At 43.7% G+C, this 19,850-nt stretch overlaps 1 protein-coding gene across 3 annotated transcripts in view; it reads right to left on the bottom strand.

The window, feature by feature from the left end:
* Positions 1–6,740: 6,740 nt before the first annotated feature.
* PPP1R21 (protein phosphatase 1 regulatory subunit 21) overlaps positions 6,741–19,850 on the bottom strand; it is a 77,735-nt gene continuing 64,625 nt past the window's right edge. For 2 of the 3 annotated variants that reach the window (XM_049870540.1, XM_049870538.1), the window contains 5 exons: positions 16,060–16,092; positions 14,764–14,880; positions 12,165–12,263; positions 10,460–10,597; positions 6,741–7,400 (listed from right to left, as the gene is read on the bottom strand). In XM_049870540.1, the coding sequence (XP_049726497.1) occupies positions 7,371–7,400; positions 10,460–10,597; positions 12,165–12,263; positions 14,764–14,880; positions 16,060–16,092 (417 nt within the window). In that variant the 3' untranslated portion in view covers positions 6,741–7,370. The remainder of the gene's footprint in view (positions 7,401–10,459; positions 10,598–12,164; positions 12,264–14,763; positions 14,881–16,059; positions 16,093–19,850) is intronic. The other variant, XM_049870539.1, reaches the window with a different exon arrangement.

Raw genomic sequence — 19,850 nt, forward strand, 5'->3', positions numbered from 1 at the left:
AAGTTGATTCCAACTCACAGTGACTCTACAGGACAGAGTAGAACTGCCCCATAGGTTTGCCAAGGCTGTAATCTTTACAGGAGCAGATCACTGGGTCTTTTCTCCCACGTAGCCACTGACGGGTTCCAACCACCAACCTTTAGGTTGGCAGCCGAGTACTTAACCATTTCACCACCAGCAAAAAATGCTAATAGTTGAATCTCCACAAAGAGATGTGTGTTCTTGATACTTTTCATCATTTTTCAAATTTTTAACAACGAGCAGGTAGTATATAATCAGGAAAAAGTAGTAAATGCTATTTAATAAGATCAGAAAACTCCATCTTCTCCAGGAAGCTAGGCATGATTAATTAAGTCTTCTGCCTCTCTACGGACTTCAATCAATTCTCTGGGGCCCTAGCCTGTTCCTAGACAGAGAATTACCTCTCATGTTTCAGTTCCCATCCACATGAGGCTGAGACAGAATAGACAACTCTTTTGAGAGGTGGCTGCAGAAGCAAGTAGACGGAGAGGGCAGGCACTGGAAGGGTGTTCAGAGTTGGAGGGGTTAACAGTAGGAGAGACTTGATTTCTGGATGATGGGAAGGAAGATTCCAAAATGACAGCTTTACTGTCATCCTGAAGATCAACCAGAACAGCCTGGAGCAGGTCAGAGGGCTCCAGGAGGCATTTCTTGAAAAATATAAAGTTGGTGACCACCCCGTTGAATTTGGCACACTTGAGAATTACATAACTGGGGAAGAATTCAAAAAGAAATTAGTGATATGCATCACAGAACAGGAGTCCCTGGGTGATGCAAACAGTTAACGCGTTAGGCTGTTAACCAAAACATTTAAAGCTTAGAGTCTACCCAGAGGTACTCTGGAAGAAAGGCCTGGCAATCTACTTATGAAAAGTCAGCCACTGAAAATCCTATGGCACCTAATTCCATTCTGACACACATGGGGTGTCGTGAGTCGGAGCTGACCCGATGGCAACTGGTAAACCATAGAACACACAGTCCATTAAAACAAACCGAAGTAAAAAAAGGATTAACTCCAGGCAAGACAGAGTTGTACAGGAAAGGAAAAGGAACCATGGTATATTACATGGCTCAGCTATCAATTGCATTTGAGTACTGAAAATAGAGTATACATTGAATACTGGCCTAATCGCAGTGTTGACTTAGTTATTCCGAAGAGAAGACAGGAAAAGAGAGAGAGGAAGTTCGGGGGGCAGAGAGTGGTGGGGAGTGGGAGGCGGCTGAAACAGGCAGACCCTCATCTCCCAAGTGTGAAGGCAGTCAATAACAAGAAAAGCAAAACCAGCATGCTATTTGGAAATACAGAAAGAGATACCAAAAAGTGAAAGAAAGGGGTTGTCCCTGGGGAGCCTGGAATGGAGGGGAAGATCAAGGACCTGTTTTTTGTCTTGTTTTTTCTTTGCAAAAAGTCTTTTAGAACAGTTTGACTCAAACTACGTTAATGACGTCAATAAAAATACAGGCATGTAATAATAAAAAAATGACAGCCCCTGCGCAATACCCTTTGCTTGCCGCCCTGAGGCAGTCCCAGGGCAGGATGGACAATAAATGGCAGCTTGTACCTATGCATTTATGGGGTCGCCTCTTGGCCTCGCTGAGGCTGGAGCTGTCAAGGGCAGCCAGCATGTCGGTGTGGCTCATCACAGTCTCCGCAGCACTGGGCACAAGGCACTCTCACCACACACTTGCTGAATGAATGATGAAATGGGTAAGACATGTTTAGAAGTCAGTGCTCACCAGCTTGTCAAAGGTATACAGAGCTGAAGTATTTACAGGTGAAATGACTCAATGTCTGGGATGTGCCTTGAAATTCTCCAAGAAAAAAAAAAAGTGTCGGAAAAAAGAGAAAACTGATTAAACGTTCATACTGAGCGGTAAGGACATAGGGGTTCATACCAGTCTCTCTACTTTGGAGTTAGAAAATCCCCATCATAAAATGGTAACAACACAGTCTGAGCAGAAAAAGGACTAGAAGGAAAGAGCAGCCTCACAGCATAAATACGGATACTAAACGTGGGGGCTGGGCCTTAGGAAGGTCTGTGTGACAGGGCACAGGAGGTCCCAGGCTATGCACGTCCAACATAAAGGACAACTGCCACTTGCCCTTTAATGTTGTGTAAATTCGCCCTCACTTTGAAATGACTGAATCAACCCCTGCTCACAACAAACGCATCAAAGTCACCTTCGCTCGCTGCACACGCAGATTTTAAAACGTTGAAAAGGATTCGAGCCTGTTCCTGCACTAAAGGCCAAAAGAGAACAGTATGCACCTGATCTGACTTACCTATAAATTCGACTTACAGACACACTTAGGAACGGATCTCGTTTGTAATCCGGGGGCTGCCCATGTAAGTAAATAAAGGGACAGAGAAGAAAAATATCACGTCAAAGGCAAAGACTGTGTCAAACCAGACCCAGTGCTATCAAGGTGATTTCGACTCATTGCAAACCCACGCATTACAGATTAGAACTGCTCCATTGGGTTTTCTTGGGTGTGATATTTACAAAAGCAGATCACCAGGCCTTTTTTCCATGGTGCCACTGGGTGACTTTGAACTGCCAACCTTTAGGTTGGTAATTGAGTGCAAAGCATTTGTGCCGCCCATTTCTGGGTGGGACCTGAACACTGTGCCCAGGCTGCAACTAGCCCAAGAAGCTAACTGAAAGCTAACTGAAAGAAGGAATAAGAGGTACTTCCTGAAGACAGGGGAAAGCTGAGCACGGTACTTCTGTTACTGAGAGATTTAGCTTCATTCTCCAAACGTATAGTTCCTGTAGGAGGCCCGCTGAGAGCCCCCAGTTTCAAAGAGCCAGGACTGTAGTGGTGAATGAATAATCCTGGCTCTGGCATCAGACGAGTCTGGATTTGAATCCCGACTCCAGGGTGTACTAGCTGTGTGACCACGGACAAGCTGCTTAGGCCCTTTAAATCTCAGATACAAAACTGAGCTTCATCTGTAAAATGGGGACAGTAATAGTATCTATGAGACAACAGTTGCTGCAAGATTAAGTGAAATAATATGTGTCAAATCTTAACTACGCTTGACTTATGATAAGTGGCTAATAAATAATAAATGGTGGTTATTATATGCCTTGGGAAGTGACCCCACAAAGAAAGCAGGAATCTCTGCCATTAATTCAGAAAGGCACAGTTTTGCCATGGACCCAGCTGTACCCTCTAATATCTTGCCCTGTCCCTCAGCTCCAGGAGCCTCACAGATACGCTGACACCTTACAGAGCGACCAACAGTCCTGAGTGTTGTGGGGCCAGACATCACGCAAGGCACTGGGTGGCTGGTCTGGGAGCTCTGGCGGCTCACAGCTGCTGGGTGGCATCAACAAGGGTATCTAGAGTGGAGGGCTGCAGAATGCTAAAGTCAGCAGTGCAGGCCAGGAAGGTGTCAGTGAAGGCTCTTCACAGAGGAGAGATCTGAGCTGGTCTGGGGATGTGCAGGAATCTGGAGGTAGGTGGAAAAGGTAGGGAAGGGCATCACTGCCAGAAAGAACAGCAGAACCCAAGGTATAGAGGTGTGAAAGCCTGTGATACATTCACGAAATGACACAATGAGGAGCCGTCTTGAAGGCTTTCACTCAGGAAAATGGCTATTCAGAGACATGTTTTAGAAAGATGGTCTGGTAGAAGGGGTAGGAGGCTGAAGTAAAGAAAGATGAGTGGTCCAGAAAATGGACAGTGAAGGAGCAATTTAAGGTATTGAGTAAGGAGAGGCAGGAATTGAGAGACATTGCTAAGATAGGAAGATCCAATAATACAAAACGGCCACTGAAATGTGTGAGGTGAGGAGGAATCCAACAAGAAGGTTCCCAGGTCTCTGGCTTAGGTTACAACTAGATGGAGGCTAGTTGCCCCTCCCTCAGCCTTCCCTCTTTCAGGCAAGTTTGTTCAGGCCAAAATCTTGGTCTTTGACTTCTCTCTTTCCCTCACACTCACATCCTGTCCAATCAACATTCATCTCACAAACATTCAACTAAATGCCTGCCCTGTGCCAGGGAGTGTTCTGGCAAGGAGATACCATAGTGAACAAGTCACACAAAAATCTTGCCTTCATGGAGCTTTATCTTCTACAGGTGGAGACAGGCAATAAACAAGAAAAATAAGCAAAATATATAGTATGGATTACACCTCAACATAAAGAAAACAAAAATCCTCACAACTGGACCAATAAGCAACATCACAATACACGGAGAAAAAATTGAAGTTATCAAGGATTTTATTTTATTTGGACCCACTATCAACACCCATGGAAGCAGCAGTCAAGAAATCAAACAACATATTGCATTGGGCAAATCTGCTACAAAAGACCTCTTTAAAGTGTTAAAAAAGCAAAGATGTCACTTTAAGGACTAAGGGGCACCTGACCCAAGCTATGGCATTTTCAATTGCCTCACATGCATGCAAAAGCTGGATAATGAATAAAGAAGATGGAAGAAGAATTGATTCCTTTGAATTATGGTGTTGGTGAAGAATACAGAATATGGAAGATACCATGAACTACCAGAAGAATGAACAAATGTGTCTGGGAAAAATACTCCTCAGGAGCAATGATGGTGAGATTTAGTCTCACGTACTTTGGACATATTATCAGGCAGGACTAGTCTCTGGAGAAGGACATCATGCTTGGTAAAGTAGACAGACAGTGAAAAACAGGAAGACCCCCAATGAGATGGATTGACACAGTGGCTGCAACAATGAGCTCAAACACAGCAATGACTGTGAGGATGGCACAGACCAGGCAGTGTTTTGTTCTGTTGTACACAGGGTTGCTACGAGTTGGAAACAACTCAATGGCACCTAACAATAGTACATCACATTGTAAGTACTAAGGAGTAAAATATAGCAGGGAAGAGGAATATAGGGGGAAAGAGCTGCAATTTTAAATCTGTCAGCAAACCTGATCAATTCTACCTTCAAAATAGACCCAGAACCTGACTTTGCACAACTCCCACTGGTACCACCATGGCCCCAGGCACCATCATCTCTCACCTGGATTACTGCAGTAGTCTCCTAACCAATCTCTCCGCTTCCACCCTTGCTTCGCTACAATCCATTCCCAGCAGAGCAGCCAACAATTCTCTTGAAACATAAGTCAGCCCTCTGTCCCCAACCCTCCACAGGCTTCCCATTAACTCTCAGAAAGGCGAAGCCAAAGTCTACCACAGACCTACATGACACTGTTATTTGGCCCATGGTTACCTCGCCAACCTCATCTCCTGCTGCCCTCACCCCAGTCACCCCACTCCAACTGTGCTGGCCTCCTTGCTGCTCCTGGATTTCAGGTGTGTATACTCCTACCCCAGGGCCTCGGCATTTATACCAGGTACTCTTCTAGGCAATTTACAATATTAATTCCTAGGCAGTAGGTGCTATTATTATCCTCATTTTACAGAGAAGGCAACCAGTGCACAGAAATGCTAAGTAACTCATTTGTGAGGCTAGGGATTCAAACCCAGGGAGTATGGCTTCAAAGTCAGTACTCTAAACTGGGGCTGAAGGAAGGTATTATAAAAGTTAGAGATAAGTTCAATCTGTTTGTAAACTGGGGGAAAGGAGTCAGCACAACAAGAAATTGAAGATATAAAAGAGTCAAGCCCTAGAAAAGGAGCAGCATCAAGCATGGGAAGATAGGTTAGCTTTGCGGGTAGCAGGGACCCCTCATTCCCTGAAGCAGGAAAGCAATAACGACAGGTGAATGTGTGTGGAGGTGTGGAGGTCAAAGGGTACTCACTGTGCCAGGCTCTGATTTTGATGTGTAGATCCTGAATGAGGCAGGCAGGGCTTGAGGACAGAAACCGTGTAGCCAGTATTGAAACTTGAACAGAAATGGATTAGAAATACCAAAAGGACCGTCACGGAACACCGAAGGCCTATAGGGCTGGAAACCCTAGGTTTACAACAGAGCTGGGTGGCATGGCTACATGACATTTCCGTAAGAGTGCTCAGGGGCCTGGGCACCAGGGTAGTAAAAACAGCTGGTTCAGGTGACAGAAAACTGGAAATGGGCAGGGGATGGAAAACAGAAAGGACAAGAGGGCTGGGGACTTGAAGGGCTGGGAAATGTGGGGCTGAACTGACAACCCAGCGATCTCCAAGGCAGGATCCAGACCTTTCTCTGCTGTGAGGACTCTGGGCAACCAGAGCCTCTCTATACTGGCAGCTGAGGGCTTGGGCAGAGGCCAAGGAGTTGGCACTTGTGCTGAGCACAGAGCTAATGAGGGCTCTCAGGGAACCAGAATAAAGTGTTTTGGAAGGTGACTGGCAAGTGCCTCAAGGAGAAGCTCAAGGGAGGTGGAGCTGCAGGCAGGGAGGGAGAGGAAGGGGTTTCAGGAACACCTTGACTAATCTGGGGACTTGACCATCCAGGTTAAGCAGGCCTGTGCAAGCCACTCAGAAAAGGAGTAATATATTTAGGGTTTTGGGAGTGGAGATGCTAGGAGAGACACTCCTGAGATACATAATATATGAGATGAACCAAGGGGAGGTTGAAGGACCCAGGGTCCTTGCTTGAAGTGTGGTTACAAGTAGCTGTCCAGGCAAAACTTGAGAGCCTTAATAAAGGATTGACTGTACAACTGTTCCAATTTGGGGAATTAGAAAGATTACATCTAAGTCAACTGGGATTTGGGATCCTTGTAGATTTTGTAAATCTGCCTTTAATGGCTTTCAGTTTCCTTTATCAAATTTTCATAGAGAGACTGAAAGTTTGATATAAGTATGAATTTATTGACATCAATTTCCTTAAGCTATTATTCTAACACAGGGTGACAGAAGAGCTGAAGACAATGATAATAATAAATGCACAAGATCTGAAATTTGCAAGACCCACTCTCTTCCTCTCCGAGAAAGAGAAAGAGAGAATGAGGAAGTCTTCAAAAGGAATCTGGAGACTGCTTTCAATTATAGCAAGAGGTAATGACAATTTAACAATGTAACCCTTTATCCAGAAACATTTATCAATTCCATACATACTAAATCAATTCCCATATAACTGAGTTTTGAAAATATACAAAATATTTGTTGTTGTTACATACTGAAATGAAAACCTAATTTTAAAAATTGCACAGTAAAAACAGCTTAAAGAAACCTATAATATCCAGGGTATGTGTGCTGTTTTCCACTTTACTGTTAACGTAAAATTCTACATTTGCCTCACTAGTTACAAATACATTTTAAGTGTTTCAAAGCCAGGTACAACACTGACTAGCGTATAGGTCCAGCCACACTTCGGCTTCTTGACCGCGGAGCCCAGGGTGGACGTGGAGTCGGTCCCGTGGCTGTGGGCACAGACAGCAGTGGCTCTGGAAAGAACAGTCACCAACCAGCCATTTGTAAACTACCGGCTCTTGTTCTTTTTAGAATTTCCCTGTGCAAAGAAAAATGGCAACAATAAGAACGCAAACTTCCAGAAAAACGGTTCTCATCATTTATAAACCAAGCTGCCCAGAAATCATACTTCATTTTGGAACAGTTTAGCTTCCAGGAGGGAGAAGAGCTGCCGAACTTGCATGGCTGACTTGTATTCCATTATCACAGAGCAGTTTGTGGCTTTTACCTCTCCCCACGTCCTACTTCCATGGACCCTGTCCCCCCGGGGGCTGAGGGTAGGCGATAAAGAAAGAAAAGAAAGCTACTGTCTTAGCTTTATCGAAACCTCAAACATTCATTTTGTTCAAAAGCCAAGGCAGCTTAAGACTTCATAAGGCTAAACAGAAAATTTCAGCCCAAACATGTTTCTTTGTTGTTTAAATAGATACCTCTTATAGGCCTTAAGAAGTACTAATTTTGAAGGTGTGCCAACTAATACCCAAATGGCACTGATTATCTGTCAAAAGTAAGCTTAGATCCTGGTTGAGAGCAAGTTAGAGGGGCTGTATCAACTTCTGCCCAACTCCCTCACATATGCAGATTTGGACTTTCCAGTTTTGCGTTAACTCTTCTCCTTTCTGGAGAAGCTCACTTCTGAGGAAAACAGTTTAACTAAATTTCTCCACTTAACGTTTAAGTACGAATACATTTTCTTCATGTAAGTGGGAAATGCTTGCAAAACAAACACAAGAAGCAAGATAATGGCAAACAAATGGTTGAGGATGTTTACTCAGTATCCACCCGCAACGATGTCACTTCAGCTATAGCACGGTGCTTGTACAACCTAAATTGCTAATAAATGGGGGAAACAAAAGAAGCAAAATACAGGGATCAAAGGAAGATTAACGATACAATGACAGGTGTTCTGAGAAATAGTTTAAAAAGCTCTAAGAAGGCCTGAAAATTTCCTAACTTCTGAAGTACCTGTAATCCAATTACCTTCAGGACAATGAACCTTGCCATGCTCAACATTAAAACCAGAAACCAAACCCACTGCCGTCAAGTTTATTTCAACTCACAGCGACTCTTTAGGGCAAAGTAGAACTGCCCCATAGGGTTCCCAAGGTTGTAATCTTTATGGAAGCAGACTGCCACATCTTTCTCCCGTGGAGCAGCTGGTGGGCTTAAACTGCCAACCTTCTGGTTAACAGCTAAGTGATTTAACCACTGCACCACCAGGGCTCCTACTCAACACTGGCCTTTCTCAATTCAAAACTAAATGCCTTTTGCCAGTATGGAGACTGAAAAGTTTCCCTAGAATCATCGCTACTTCTCGTCTGGGGTCTTAAAAGTCTGTGAGCGGCCATCTAGGATACTCCACTGGTCTCACCCCTTCGGGAACAAGGAAGAATGAAGAGAACTAAAGATACAAGGGTAAGATTAGTCCAAAGGACTAATGGACCACATCTACCATGGCCTCCACCAGACTGAGTCCAGTACAATTAGATGGTGCCCGGCTACCACCACTGACTGCTCTGACAGGGATCACAATAGAGGGTCTTGGACAGAGCTAGAGAAAAATGTAGAACAAAATTCTAACTCAAAAAGGAAGACGAGACTTGGTGGCCTGACAGAGACTGGAAAAGCCCTGAGAATATGGCCCCAGACACCCTTTCAGCCAAAGACTGGACAGGCCCATAAAACAAGACGATAGGGGCACACCAGCCCTGGGGCAAGGACTAGAAAGGAGGAGGGGACAGGAACGCTGGTAATGGGGAACCTAAGGCTGAGAAGGGAGCGTGTTGACATGTCGTGGGGTGGTTAACCAATGTCATAAAACAATATATGTACTAACTGTTTAATGAGAAACTAGTTCGTTCTGTAAACCTTCATCTAATGTTCAGTAAAAATAAAAAAGATTAATGAGAAAAAAAAAGAATCATTGCTACTTCTTTCAAACGTTAGATGTTAAAACGGGCTTTCTCATACAACCACTAAAATAAATTAGATATACCATGAGGAAAAACCAAAACACGACCTTTTCAATACGTGTGCTTCCTCCCATTACTAGGCATATAACCTGTGAGTCCGCTGTTCCCCTGCTGGAATATCAAGAGGCCAAAAGAGTTTTAAAAAGGCGTTCCTCGAGCTCAAGTTTCCCAAAGCACAAGTAACTAAAGAACCATAATGAGAACCACATTAGCTGGCTACAGACATCACAGAGGTGTCCTAGCGAAGCACCGGAGACACCTTCCAAAGTAGCTAGAGGCCAATCGATATCATGAAACTACTCTGAGAAACAAAACTGTAGACAGCAGATTCCAATGCAGTAACAAGACGTGTTTTCCAAGAAGATCCTGACTGTGCAGTACGCTGCCCCGCACCACCACCAGCAGATGCTAACGGCAGGAACTCAATAAACACCCGCTGAATCAATAAATGACAGCAGCAGATCCCCAAGAGCACAGGCTGGAGACAGTGAACCCCAGCTGATGGTGTACAGCGTTGCCTGAGTTACCAAAACGTGCTCAGCATCTGAGATGACGCACACACCACATTCCTGGCCCCCGGACTTAGCTTTCATGGCAAAAGACTATATACGTTATGTTTTAACAATAGAGAAACGGTATGTGGCTATGCATTTCAACATAAAAATACTGCCCGATATCTACGGGTCCCAGCCTGGGCAAGCTGAGGCTTTCTGGGAAACAAAATCAGAGGAAATGTTTGGATTTAAGAGGGTAAGAAATTCCTCTGTCATATGGATATTTATGAGCACGAATTTGCTGAAGAAGATGACTCTTCAGCACCACCACTTCAGACTCTGATATAAAAGAAGAGCAGTCCCTACCCTCAGCGCCCTGGGAGGCCCCCTAACCCTAATCCAGCGGTAGCAGAAGTGCAAAAACTGCCCTAAAGCAGCAGACGCGGTCTTAGGGCCTTCAAGGGCAGACCTTCTCCACTTATGACTTAATTTTACTTCAGATAAGAAGACAAATGAGATTAAGGAAAATCATTTATAAATGCTTTAAATCTCTTAACCATTTGCTCCAGAAATGCAAGACCTATGGCCATATTAAATACTGTATTCCAGGAGACTGCCCTGGCTCGCCTCACCTGCCATACCTTGCTGGCCATCTTGAGCGTGTCGATCTCTTCTCTCTGCTTCGACAAGGTCTCGTTCATGCTGCACAGGTGGTCGCTCATCATACTTAACTGGTCCTCATAGCTCCTCTTGGTGGTTGTCAACTCATCCTAAACAGCAAAGGAAAAGAGGGAGAAAAACAGAAAGAAAGAAAGAAAGAAAGATCAAAATCCCACCATCCACACCATTCTACAACTTTTTTGATTTGTAAAAAAAAAACCTGGAAAAGCCTATCAAGATGACCTATCTGATCAACTGACGTGAAGGTCAAGCCACAGACCCAATAAGAGAACAAAGTTAAAGAAAAGGGAAGAGAGTTTTTCTTAGCCTTCAAAATGTTCCGGATTTCTTTACAAAAATATAAGGGTTTACTTCTATGCCGTGTATAAAACTGTCACAAAAACAAGAAGGTTAAATGATCTTTCCAGAATCCCTCAGGTTTTCCTGAGCCGCAGGTGAGGGGAGGAAGCCTGTCTCCTGCAAAACCCTACCTCCCACACCTCAGTGGCCCGCCCGCACAGCAACGCCTCTCTGGAAGAAGCAGCCTTCATCTCTCTTCCCATGGCTCCCGCTCTCTTCAGCCCTCTAAAACCTTGTCCTGTTCTTGTAGCTAATGCTGTAAGCTAAATCTGAAACAGGGAGGAAGTGGCAATGCTGTGCTAACATGTCTTCTCTGCCCAGTGTCTGTTACCTAGTGCTGCTATAACAGAAAGTGGGTGGCTTTAACAAACACATTTATTTTCTCATAGTTTAGGAGACTACGAGTCTGAATGCAGGGCTGCTGGCTCTAGGGGAAGGCTTTCTCTATCTGCTCTAGGGGAAGGTCCTTGTCTCTTCTGAGCTTCTGCTCCTGGGCCATCTTCATGTGGCTTGGCATCTCTCTTCCTCTATCTCTGCTTCCTAGCTGGCTTGAGATTGGCTCAAAACACACCCTACACAAATCCTGTACCTCATTAACGTAACAAGTACAACCCATTCCCAAATGGGATTATAACCGCAGGCACAGAGGTCAGGATTTGCAACACATATTTTAAGGGGATGTAATTCAATCCATAACACCCAGTATCGTGTTTCTCTCTAACAGAGGCTTTCTGGAGGCAATGTTGTAAAAACAAAATGGTGAGGAATATTCCCTGGGTGACTTAAGTGATTAAGTGCTCGACTAACAAGCTGAAAGCCTGGTGGTTCAAATCTACCCTGAAGCACCTCAGAAGACAGGCCTGGCGATCTGCTTCCAAATGGTCACAGATGGGGTGGCCATGAGTGGGAACTGGCTTGACAGCAACTAACAACAACCACCTTTTGGTTTATGTTAGTTTGATGAAACAGGAAGCAAAAGGAAGAGAGTGATGTGTGCAGAACAATCCTACAGTGCACCAAGACACGTGGTTGCAGGGAAGAGGAGGGAAAGGATGGATTATGGGTAAACAAGTATATTTAAGGAAACGCTGACTACCTAGAAATTAACATCACGTCAGAGAAACAAATGCTGTAGCCACTTTGTGCCTGATGTAAGTAAGCTGTTACTTTACAGTGAGTCAGAAATGAAGCGGTGAGAAAAAAGCATGTCCAGAGGTTGAGAGCCACTGCTTTGGAAAGGAAATGCCAGCCTTGCTGGCCAAGTCCTTCCAATGAAAAAACACACTGAACTTGCTCAGGTGACACTCAGGGACTCACCTGAAGCCTGCTGACGTTCTGACTGGCCAGCTTCATCTCTTCTGTCAATGCCTCTTTGGACTTTTCAGCCAAGGCCAGCCTTTTAGAGAGTGCACGGCACTGTGAAATCAGAAAATGTCCCATCACCCAGGAAGCACTTTCCAAAACTAACTTTACTTGATGGAAGATTATTTGAAAACAATCCCAAGAGCCAAAAGCCATTCATTCATTCCACAAACCCACTGAATACCTGCAGGCATTGTACCACACACAAATGTGGTCCCCAGCCTCATCATTTTAATAAGAAAGAAAAACAGTCTAATCACCCACGCTCATCAGTGATTTTCTGCTGGCTCTAGCTCCAGCTCCACGACCAGTGGGTACAACGAACACAGGAGGTTTCTACTAATACCCAGGATTCGTTTTTACTGACGCAGGATGAGAAGGGAAGTGGCTACTTCAGAAGTTATTGATGGCTTCTGACCATGCCCCATGGACCCTAGGACTATACTTTCCCTGTGTTTTAAGTCCCTTGTTAGGGACCAAGTTATAGGAGAATAAAAGCTTTACCGTCCTACGCTCTAGGTTACACTCTATCTGCATGGAAAAAACAATGAGTGCACGACTGTAAAGATCCCAGCTGCTTTCTTCGGAGCGTCTGCCAAACCCAGACTAACCAGAACACTGTTATTCAAAGAGGATGTGCCATTAGAAGAATCACTGGGCTTTCTGGGAAGGCCCGAGTCAGACGAAGAGGATCTGCAGAGACACATTTAAATGCCCTGTCAACATCAGATGCTCACACTGACCCTTCCAGCAAAGCTGTCCAGGGGGTCGCCACTTCCTGTTTACACACAAGGAAAAATTTGGACAACTTAAAAATTCTTGCATCACAATTGTGCTGAAGACATTTGCTAAGATCAACAAATCTCTCAGAACCAAAGAGCCTCAAAACCTCTCTCGCTACTCATTTCATTCCTCACAAGGGAATTTCAGGACAGTCTGGCCAACCAAATCAACCATCCCCCTACTAACGAAGCATCCACCAGGCGCTCAGCACTGAGCCTGTCAGAGGGTGGGAGACACTCAGGGCACGGTCCACATGAAGATGACAATAAGCAGGCAAGTCTGGGACATTAACTCAGAAAGCGGGCCGGAAGCAAACAACAAGGGAACGACTGTCTGCTGCACGGTGTGGCTAAGTGACCGGCACTCCAGCAGTTCCACCGCAAGTCACCCAGTTTGCTGTCTTCCTCCCTTCCTGCCGCCCAGCAAGCTCTGCCGCTATTGATCAGTTTGCAGCACTGAACTAGGCAGGTCGTGTATTTTGGCAGGAAGAGAAAAGACCAGCAAAGTCCTTCGCCACTTCCAGCAACTAACCTCCTATCAATGTCTCCATCTCTGCAGTACAGGACAAAAGTAGAGAAAAGGGCCCACTACAGGGTGCTGTCTTTCCTTTTTAGATTTCTTTAACCATTTTCACATTATTATTCTCTGTCTGCCATCCATAACTACTGACCTTTCAATATAAAGTTTCAAAGCAGATACCTTAAAGACATTCTTATATGTGGGGCAGCATCCATATTTCGTCTTATCATTTGTTTCTTAATCTCTGATATCTGTACTTTGTTCCTTTATCCTCCTCCCACCACCCCACCTTTTAATTTTTGGTGATTATCTCGCACATTTGGAAACCCTGGTCGGGCTGTGGTTAAGTGCCACGGCTGCTAAACAAAAGGTCGGCAGTTCGAATCCACCAGGCGCTCCTTGGAAACTCTATGGGGCAACTCTGTGGAAACTACTCAGTCCTATAGGGTCACTATGAGTTGGGATCAACTCAACGGCAACAAGTGCATTTTTGGTTTATCTTGCACAGTGTTTTACTAATTCTCTTACGAAAATGAATTATTTGGTGAGGGAAGATGAGACTGTAACAAGAAGTAAGACTGTATATCTTTTAAAGGTTGACAAACCTTACACTTTTCATTTTGCCATTGACAGGAATTTATATTTCCACGTTTGTCATTTGGAAATTGGGAAACATTAAATAAATAAATAACTAGACACAGGCATAGTGTGAGTACGCTGAGAATGCCTGGATCTGTAAATGTCTGTGACTTTAAGCTGCCCATAAGCCAAACCAAACCAAACCCACTGCCGCTGAGCCGATTCCGACTCCTGGCGACCCTACAGGACAAAGTAGAACCGTCCCATAGAGTTTCCGAGGCGTGCCGGTGGATGTGAACTGCTGAGCTTTTGATCAGCAGCCGTAGCACTTAACCACTATACTGCCAGGGTTTCCAGAATTGCGCGTAGCTCTCTAAAACAAGTCCTCTGTAGTAACAATGCTCCAAAACACGTCTGACCACATGGAAGGCTACCTATCCATCTCCCAACTGTTTTTCAGTCACTTGGAAATGACAAATCAGTCCTATATTAACTGAAATGAGGATTTCTGGCTGGCATACAGACCAACCAATATGAACCTCAACCAAATGTATGTGAACACGTGGACACTGGCCTCTCTCTCTCTCCTGGTGAACAGTAGGAGGCGGGACAGCGGCCTGATCGCTGAGTGGGTGAGGAAGAGAGCACCTGACCTAAGGAGCGCTCCACTCACCTCGGCGTAGAAATGCACCGACTTACTATCAGCCACCTGCAGCTGCGATGTGAGCTCCCCTATCCTGGCCATGTAGTGATTTTTAATTAAGTCTTCACGGGACTCCACATCCGGAACCTAGAGAGAGAGAGAACACAAACATGAATGAATGCCAGTGAGCTGAAGCAGTTCTAGAAAAAAAGACTAACCATCATTTCAGAAAAATAAAAAGCCATTTTGTACATTTTCATCTGTCATGTGACATAAGAATGTAACAGGGAATCCTAGTTTTCCAACCCCCTGAATAAACTCCAGACAGGCAGGTAAACGTCCACCCTAATTAATTTCTCCCATGCAGTATTTCAGAGTAAAGTTATGGCTTCAGAGGACAGAGCAGAAGGGAAGTATGGAGCAGCCCACTGGGACCATGTCCCTTCCCCCAGCTTTTCTCTGACTTCACATCTCCATCCGTCTGGCTTGTATGTCTACCTCTCACTAGAAAAAGGGGACATTTACTGAAACTCCTAAAACCCAAACATTCTTTTTTTTTTCTTTCCCCCAAATCACCTTAAGACAGTCTAATGTTCTTAAACAAACTAACAACTGACACTATTTCTATATTGAAATGTTCATGGCCCTTTTTCCAGACTGCTATTTCTATGAGTTACTCCAGCAATGACGCACTACTGAGTTTAATTTAAAAACATATGCACAAGTTCCAGCTTATCTAAATTATAAGGCCAGTAAGGAAATCCAAGAATTTACCAACCTCCTTGAACTAAATTTACCAGCTCGCCACGCTGAGTGGTAAGCTGAATGACCTCAGTGTTCTTTTAACGGTTACTTACGAGATTACACTGAATATTTCTAAATTAAGACATGCAAGCCTATCTGACAAGTCAGATTTGACCTGGATTCACTTACTCGAGGGCTGGAAAGAGCTACAGAGCACACCGCTCATCAAGGCCCTAAAAAGCCCTGCTTTGCCAGCCTGCCCCCTGGACTGACACGGCCCTCAGCCTCCCACAGCACAGCAGCCAGCCGGTGGCCAAGCTCACACCACACCTTGTCCAATTGCCAAGTCAAGTCATTCACTGAGGCAATTACAAAAACAGGGTTATAATCTGTTGGTGACAGCTAAAATAGAACCGGAAAGAAAAGCAAGAGGGATCCATTGGTAAAGGGGAAAACACTGGCGCTATGTTTGTCAGAACTTTCAGAAAACACCACTGGGCAAGGACGGCTCTCGCAGAACTTTGTCGACAAACACGCTGCTGGATATTCAGTAATAAACAACGTGGTGATGGCATACATTACCTCACTGTCAGAGATCTTGGTCAAAACTCCAATCTGGAACACAGGAGAAAGAAATCTTTAGAAGCGGCTGTCTACGTTTCAAATACAATGTTCGATGAGTTATTAACTACAAAAGATTACACCTGTAATACTTTCTCTTCTCAGCTCATATTAAGTTTTAATGAGCATTGGGACTAGGGTACTAGAAGACCACCTACGGATTCTAACGACAAGGATGTTACACCCAGGGACGGGTAATGGTGTTCGCCGTTTCCGTCACAAGGCAGTAACGTAACGATCATCACTAGATACTCCATAAAAATGCTGATCAGCTATTGTCACTGGATGGGTTTCCAACAAATCACCAGGGAAGAGAGACAGAGGCGTCAGCTCCTACCCTGTCTTGTTATTTCCACACCTGTGTCCTAGGCAATAGTCAAGAAGGGGTAAAGGCAGAATCATGGCAACCGTCATAAATAATACACTCTGAATAGAAAACATGAATAATAAATATTCTGGTTGAGAGCTCAAAAGGAGAAAGGAGAAAGACACTTTTGATATATGTGTGTATTATGATGACAATAGAGTTAAATTAAAGAAAATGAAAATGTAATTTTAAATACATTAAAGTACTGCCAGAATTTTTAAGGCTTGCTTTTGTAGATAAAGATTTTAAAAACAGATAGCCACAATTAGTGGATTCGGGTTATTGTTCAAAATGGAAGGGCATGTGCTTGGGCACGAGGACTTAAACTACTAAACAGTTCCGAAAGATTCTGTTACTCAGAGATGACAGCCAGTAAACAGCTTCCACAGATTCCAAGTAACACCCCCAAGAGTATCACTCTGCCCAGCGAGCAGTATGCCAGTTGAATGTGCTAATGAATGCTACACCCATCCAGCTATAAAAGGTCTTTTATACTTTTTCTATAGAAGAGCCATAATTTTCTACTCACTGAAGCAGGAGTAGCAATTACTCTTTCTCCTTCAGTTAAGAACTGCTTACAGTAACACACCAATCATTGAATCTTACATATTCACACGTGACTGGATTTTGCAAATACAAATATCCAGGAGGCAACGATGCATCCCTCCCACCTTCCCCCCCAGCCTCTCACTCCCAGGTTCTGGTTTGAGAGTGTCATACAGCACACAGCTCCTCAAAGCAATGGTATTAGATAAACGGAAGGAAAAGTTTCAACATACGTAATTCCGTTATTTTCCCATATGCTGCTAATGGGAATATAGGCTGATATAGCCCTAATACGGCCATAAAGATCAAGGAACTTAAAAATATTTATGCCTTTTGACCCAATAGTTTCAACCTGAGACTATATCCCAAGGAAATCATCTAAAAAGCAGAAATAATCTCATGCATAAAAATGAGATGTTATTTAAAATAGTAAAAATTATAATCGATGTTCAGTTATAGGTAAGCTAAGGTATACCCATAAGGACCCTTACGGAATCAGTAAATTTATACAGAGTTCCTAAGAACAGGATCAATATTTGTATATTAACATTAGGCTAAAGTATTTGAAATTTTATAAAGTACGATCTCAATCTCAACCACGTAACATTTTGTAGAAAATAAAGATTAACAAGTTGAAGCTTGGGTATCCAGGAAAATATGATCTTTTTTATTTTTTTTTCTTCTTACCTGTATTTTCAAATCATCTTTAAAGTGCGTGAATTATTTTCTTAAAATAGATATAAAATTATACTAATTTTAAGCAATGCTTTTTAATTCCAGTAAAAAAATGGGAATTTGTATTGCCTGTGCTTTTTCTTTCTTAGGGTACTGCTATCTTTTATTACAATAAATAATAGGTAAACTAAAACCAACCAAACCCGTTGCTGTCGAGTCAATTCCGACTCATAGCGATCCTACAGGACAGAGCAGAACTGCCCCATATGGTTTCCAAGGAGCACCTGTTGGATCTGAACTGCCGACCTTTTGGTTAGCAACCATAGCACTTAACCACTACACCACCAGGGTTTACAATAAATAGGTAGGTAATGTTCAAATTGTAGTAGTAGGTGTTTTAATAAAAATAATAAGCGTTTGACCTTTGAACTGTTACAGGGTTAGAAATGAAATAGTTTTCTATCTCAAGTTACTTTTTCAGCCTCAATGAGCTTGAAACAAAGTCATCTGGTGGCTTAAGAGATTCCTTTATTAATTAATTAACCTTAAAATGGGCACAGGCTTGCTACCAATGCCCAAGGGAAGAAGACAGAAAGGACACTCACAGCCACATGTGTACAACCACGCACACAGTTCACTAAGGCTGAAACACAGCACATCAAGGGAGGCAGAAAACTCCATTACTTTTTATGGCTATTGTCTACTATGTGCAAGGCAGTGGGTTAGATGACTTTGGGTCATTTTTCACAGGACTGCCATGTGCAGAAGGGAAGGAGATTTGCATGGTAAGACGCTTCTGTTGACCTGAAATACTCTTCTCCTGCCTTGGACTCTCGCTTATTTTTAAAACCCATGCATACATGACTCTTCTGTGACGTCCCTCGGCCCCTCCAGTTACCTTCTCAGTGATCCCACAGCACTCTGTACAGACATCTCACAAAGCTCTTATTCCATTAGATTTCAAGCAGCAAAGGGAGGGTCACATATTCCACTACACAGACTAGACTGCGAACCATGAAAGGTGGCTGCTGTCTTGGTTCTCTAAGCCAGGCCATAAAAGGCAATGCCTGGAATGGTGGTTCACAGAAAATGTGTATCAGCTGTACCTGAAATGATGGGTAGGGTTTTGAACTCAAGAAAGTCAAAGAGAAGGAAAGACAAGTTGGGAGGAGAAAGTATGTGACTATTGAGGAGGTTACAGAAAAACAGATATCCAGGCAAAAGAAACAGCCAAGAGCAAGGACTCCAAACCCACGGCCATCGAGTTGATTCTGACTCACAGCAACCCCATAGGGTTTCCAAGGCTGTAAATCTCTATGGAAGTAGACTGCTACACCTTTCTCCTGAGGAACTGCTGGTGGTTTCAAACCACTGACCTCTTGGTTAACAGTTGATCGTCTTAACCACTGTGCCACCAGGGCTCCTTATGAACGTGGACAGGGAGGTAAAAATGCCAAGAACATTACCAGGGAAAAGGAGTTTGGTTTGGGTTTGTACAAGGAACTGGTAAAGGAAAGGCTAGAAGGGTAGTTTGGAACTAGGTATCCAGGGGCTCTGAGCGTCAAATACATAAATGGATTATATTCTGTAGGAAACAGAGAGCCACTGAAAGTCTAGAAGCAAGAGACTCCATAAGCAGTACTACACTCTAGAAAAATCAGCCTGACAGCACTGTGTGAGGTGGATGGAAGGAAAATGACCCTTAAGTGAGATGCAGACAGAAAGAGAGCAGAAGAACCAAGGCTATGTACACATGATAAACAGACAGCATACTTACAGTAAGAACAACTTCAAAACTCAACAACAACAACAAAAAAACCAAACCCATCACCACAGGGTCAATTCCAACTCAAAGAGACCCTGTAGCACAGAGCAGAACTGCCCTATAGGGTTTCCAAGGAGTGGCTGGCTGGTGGATTCAAACTGCTGACCCTGAGATCATCATCACTCATGGCCCACTAGTGCTCAATACTGAAGGTTTTCTGGAATGAAGATGCCCCTAGAAATCTTTCTCACTTACATATGCAAGAACAGTGCTGTGTATAGAAAATGTCAAATAAAAAGACTTCAACTTTCAGCAACTGACATTAACAACTCAAATATACCCCATGTTACCAACTTTCAGCATTTCTAGAAGGCAAGAGATAAACAAATGAGTTTTTGT

This window comes from Elephas maximus, chromosome 26 (assembly GCF_024166365.1).
Source record: "Elephas maximus indicus isolate mEleMax1 chromosome 26, mEleMax1 primary haplotype, whole genome shotgun sequence".
Taxonomy (NCBI): Eukaryota; Metazoa; Chordata; class Mammalia; order Proboscidea; family Elephantidae; genus Elephas; species Elephas maximus.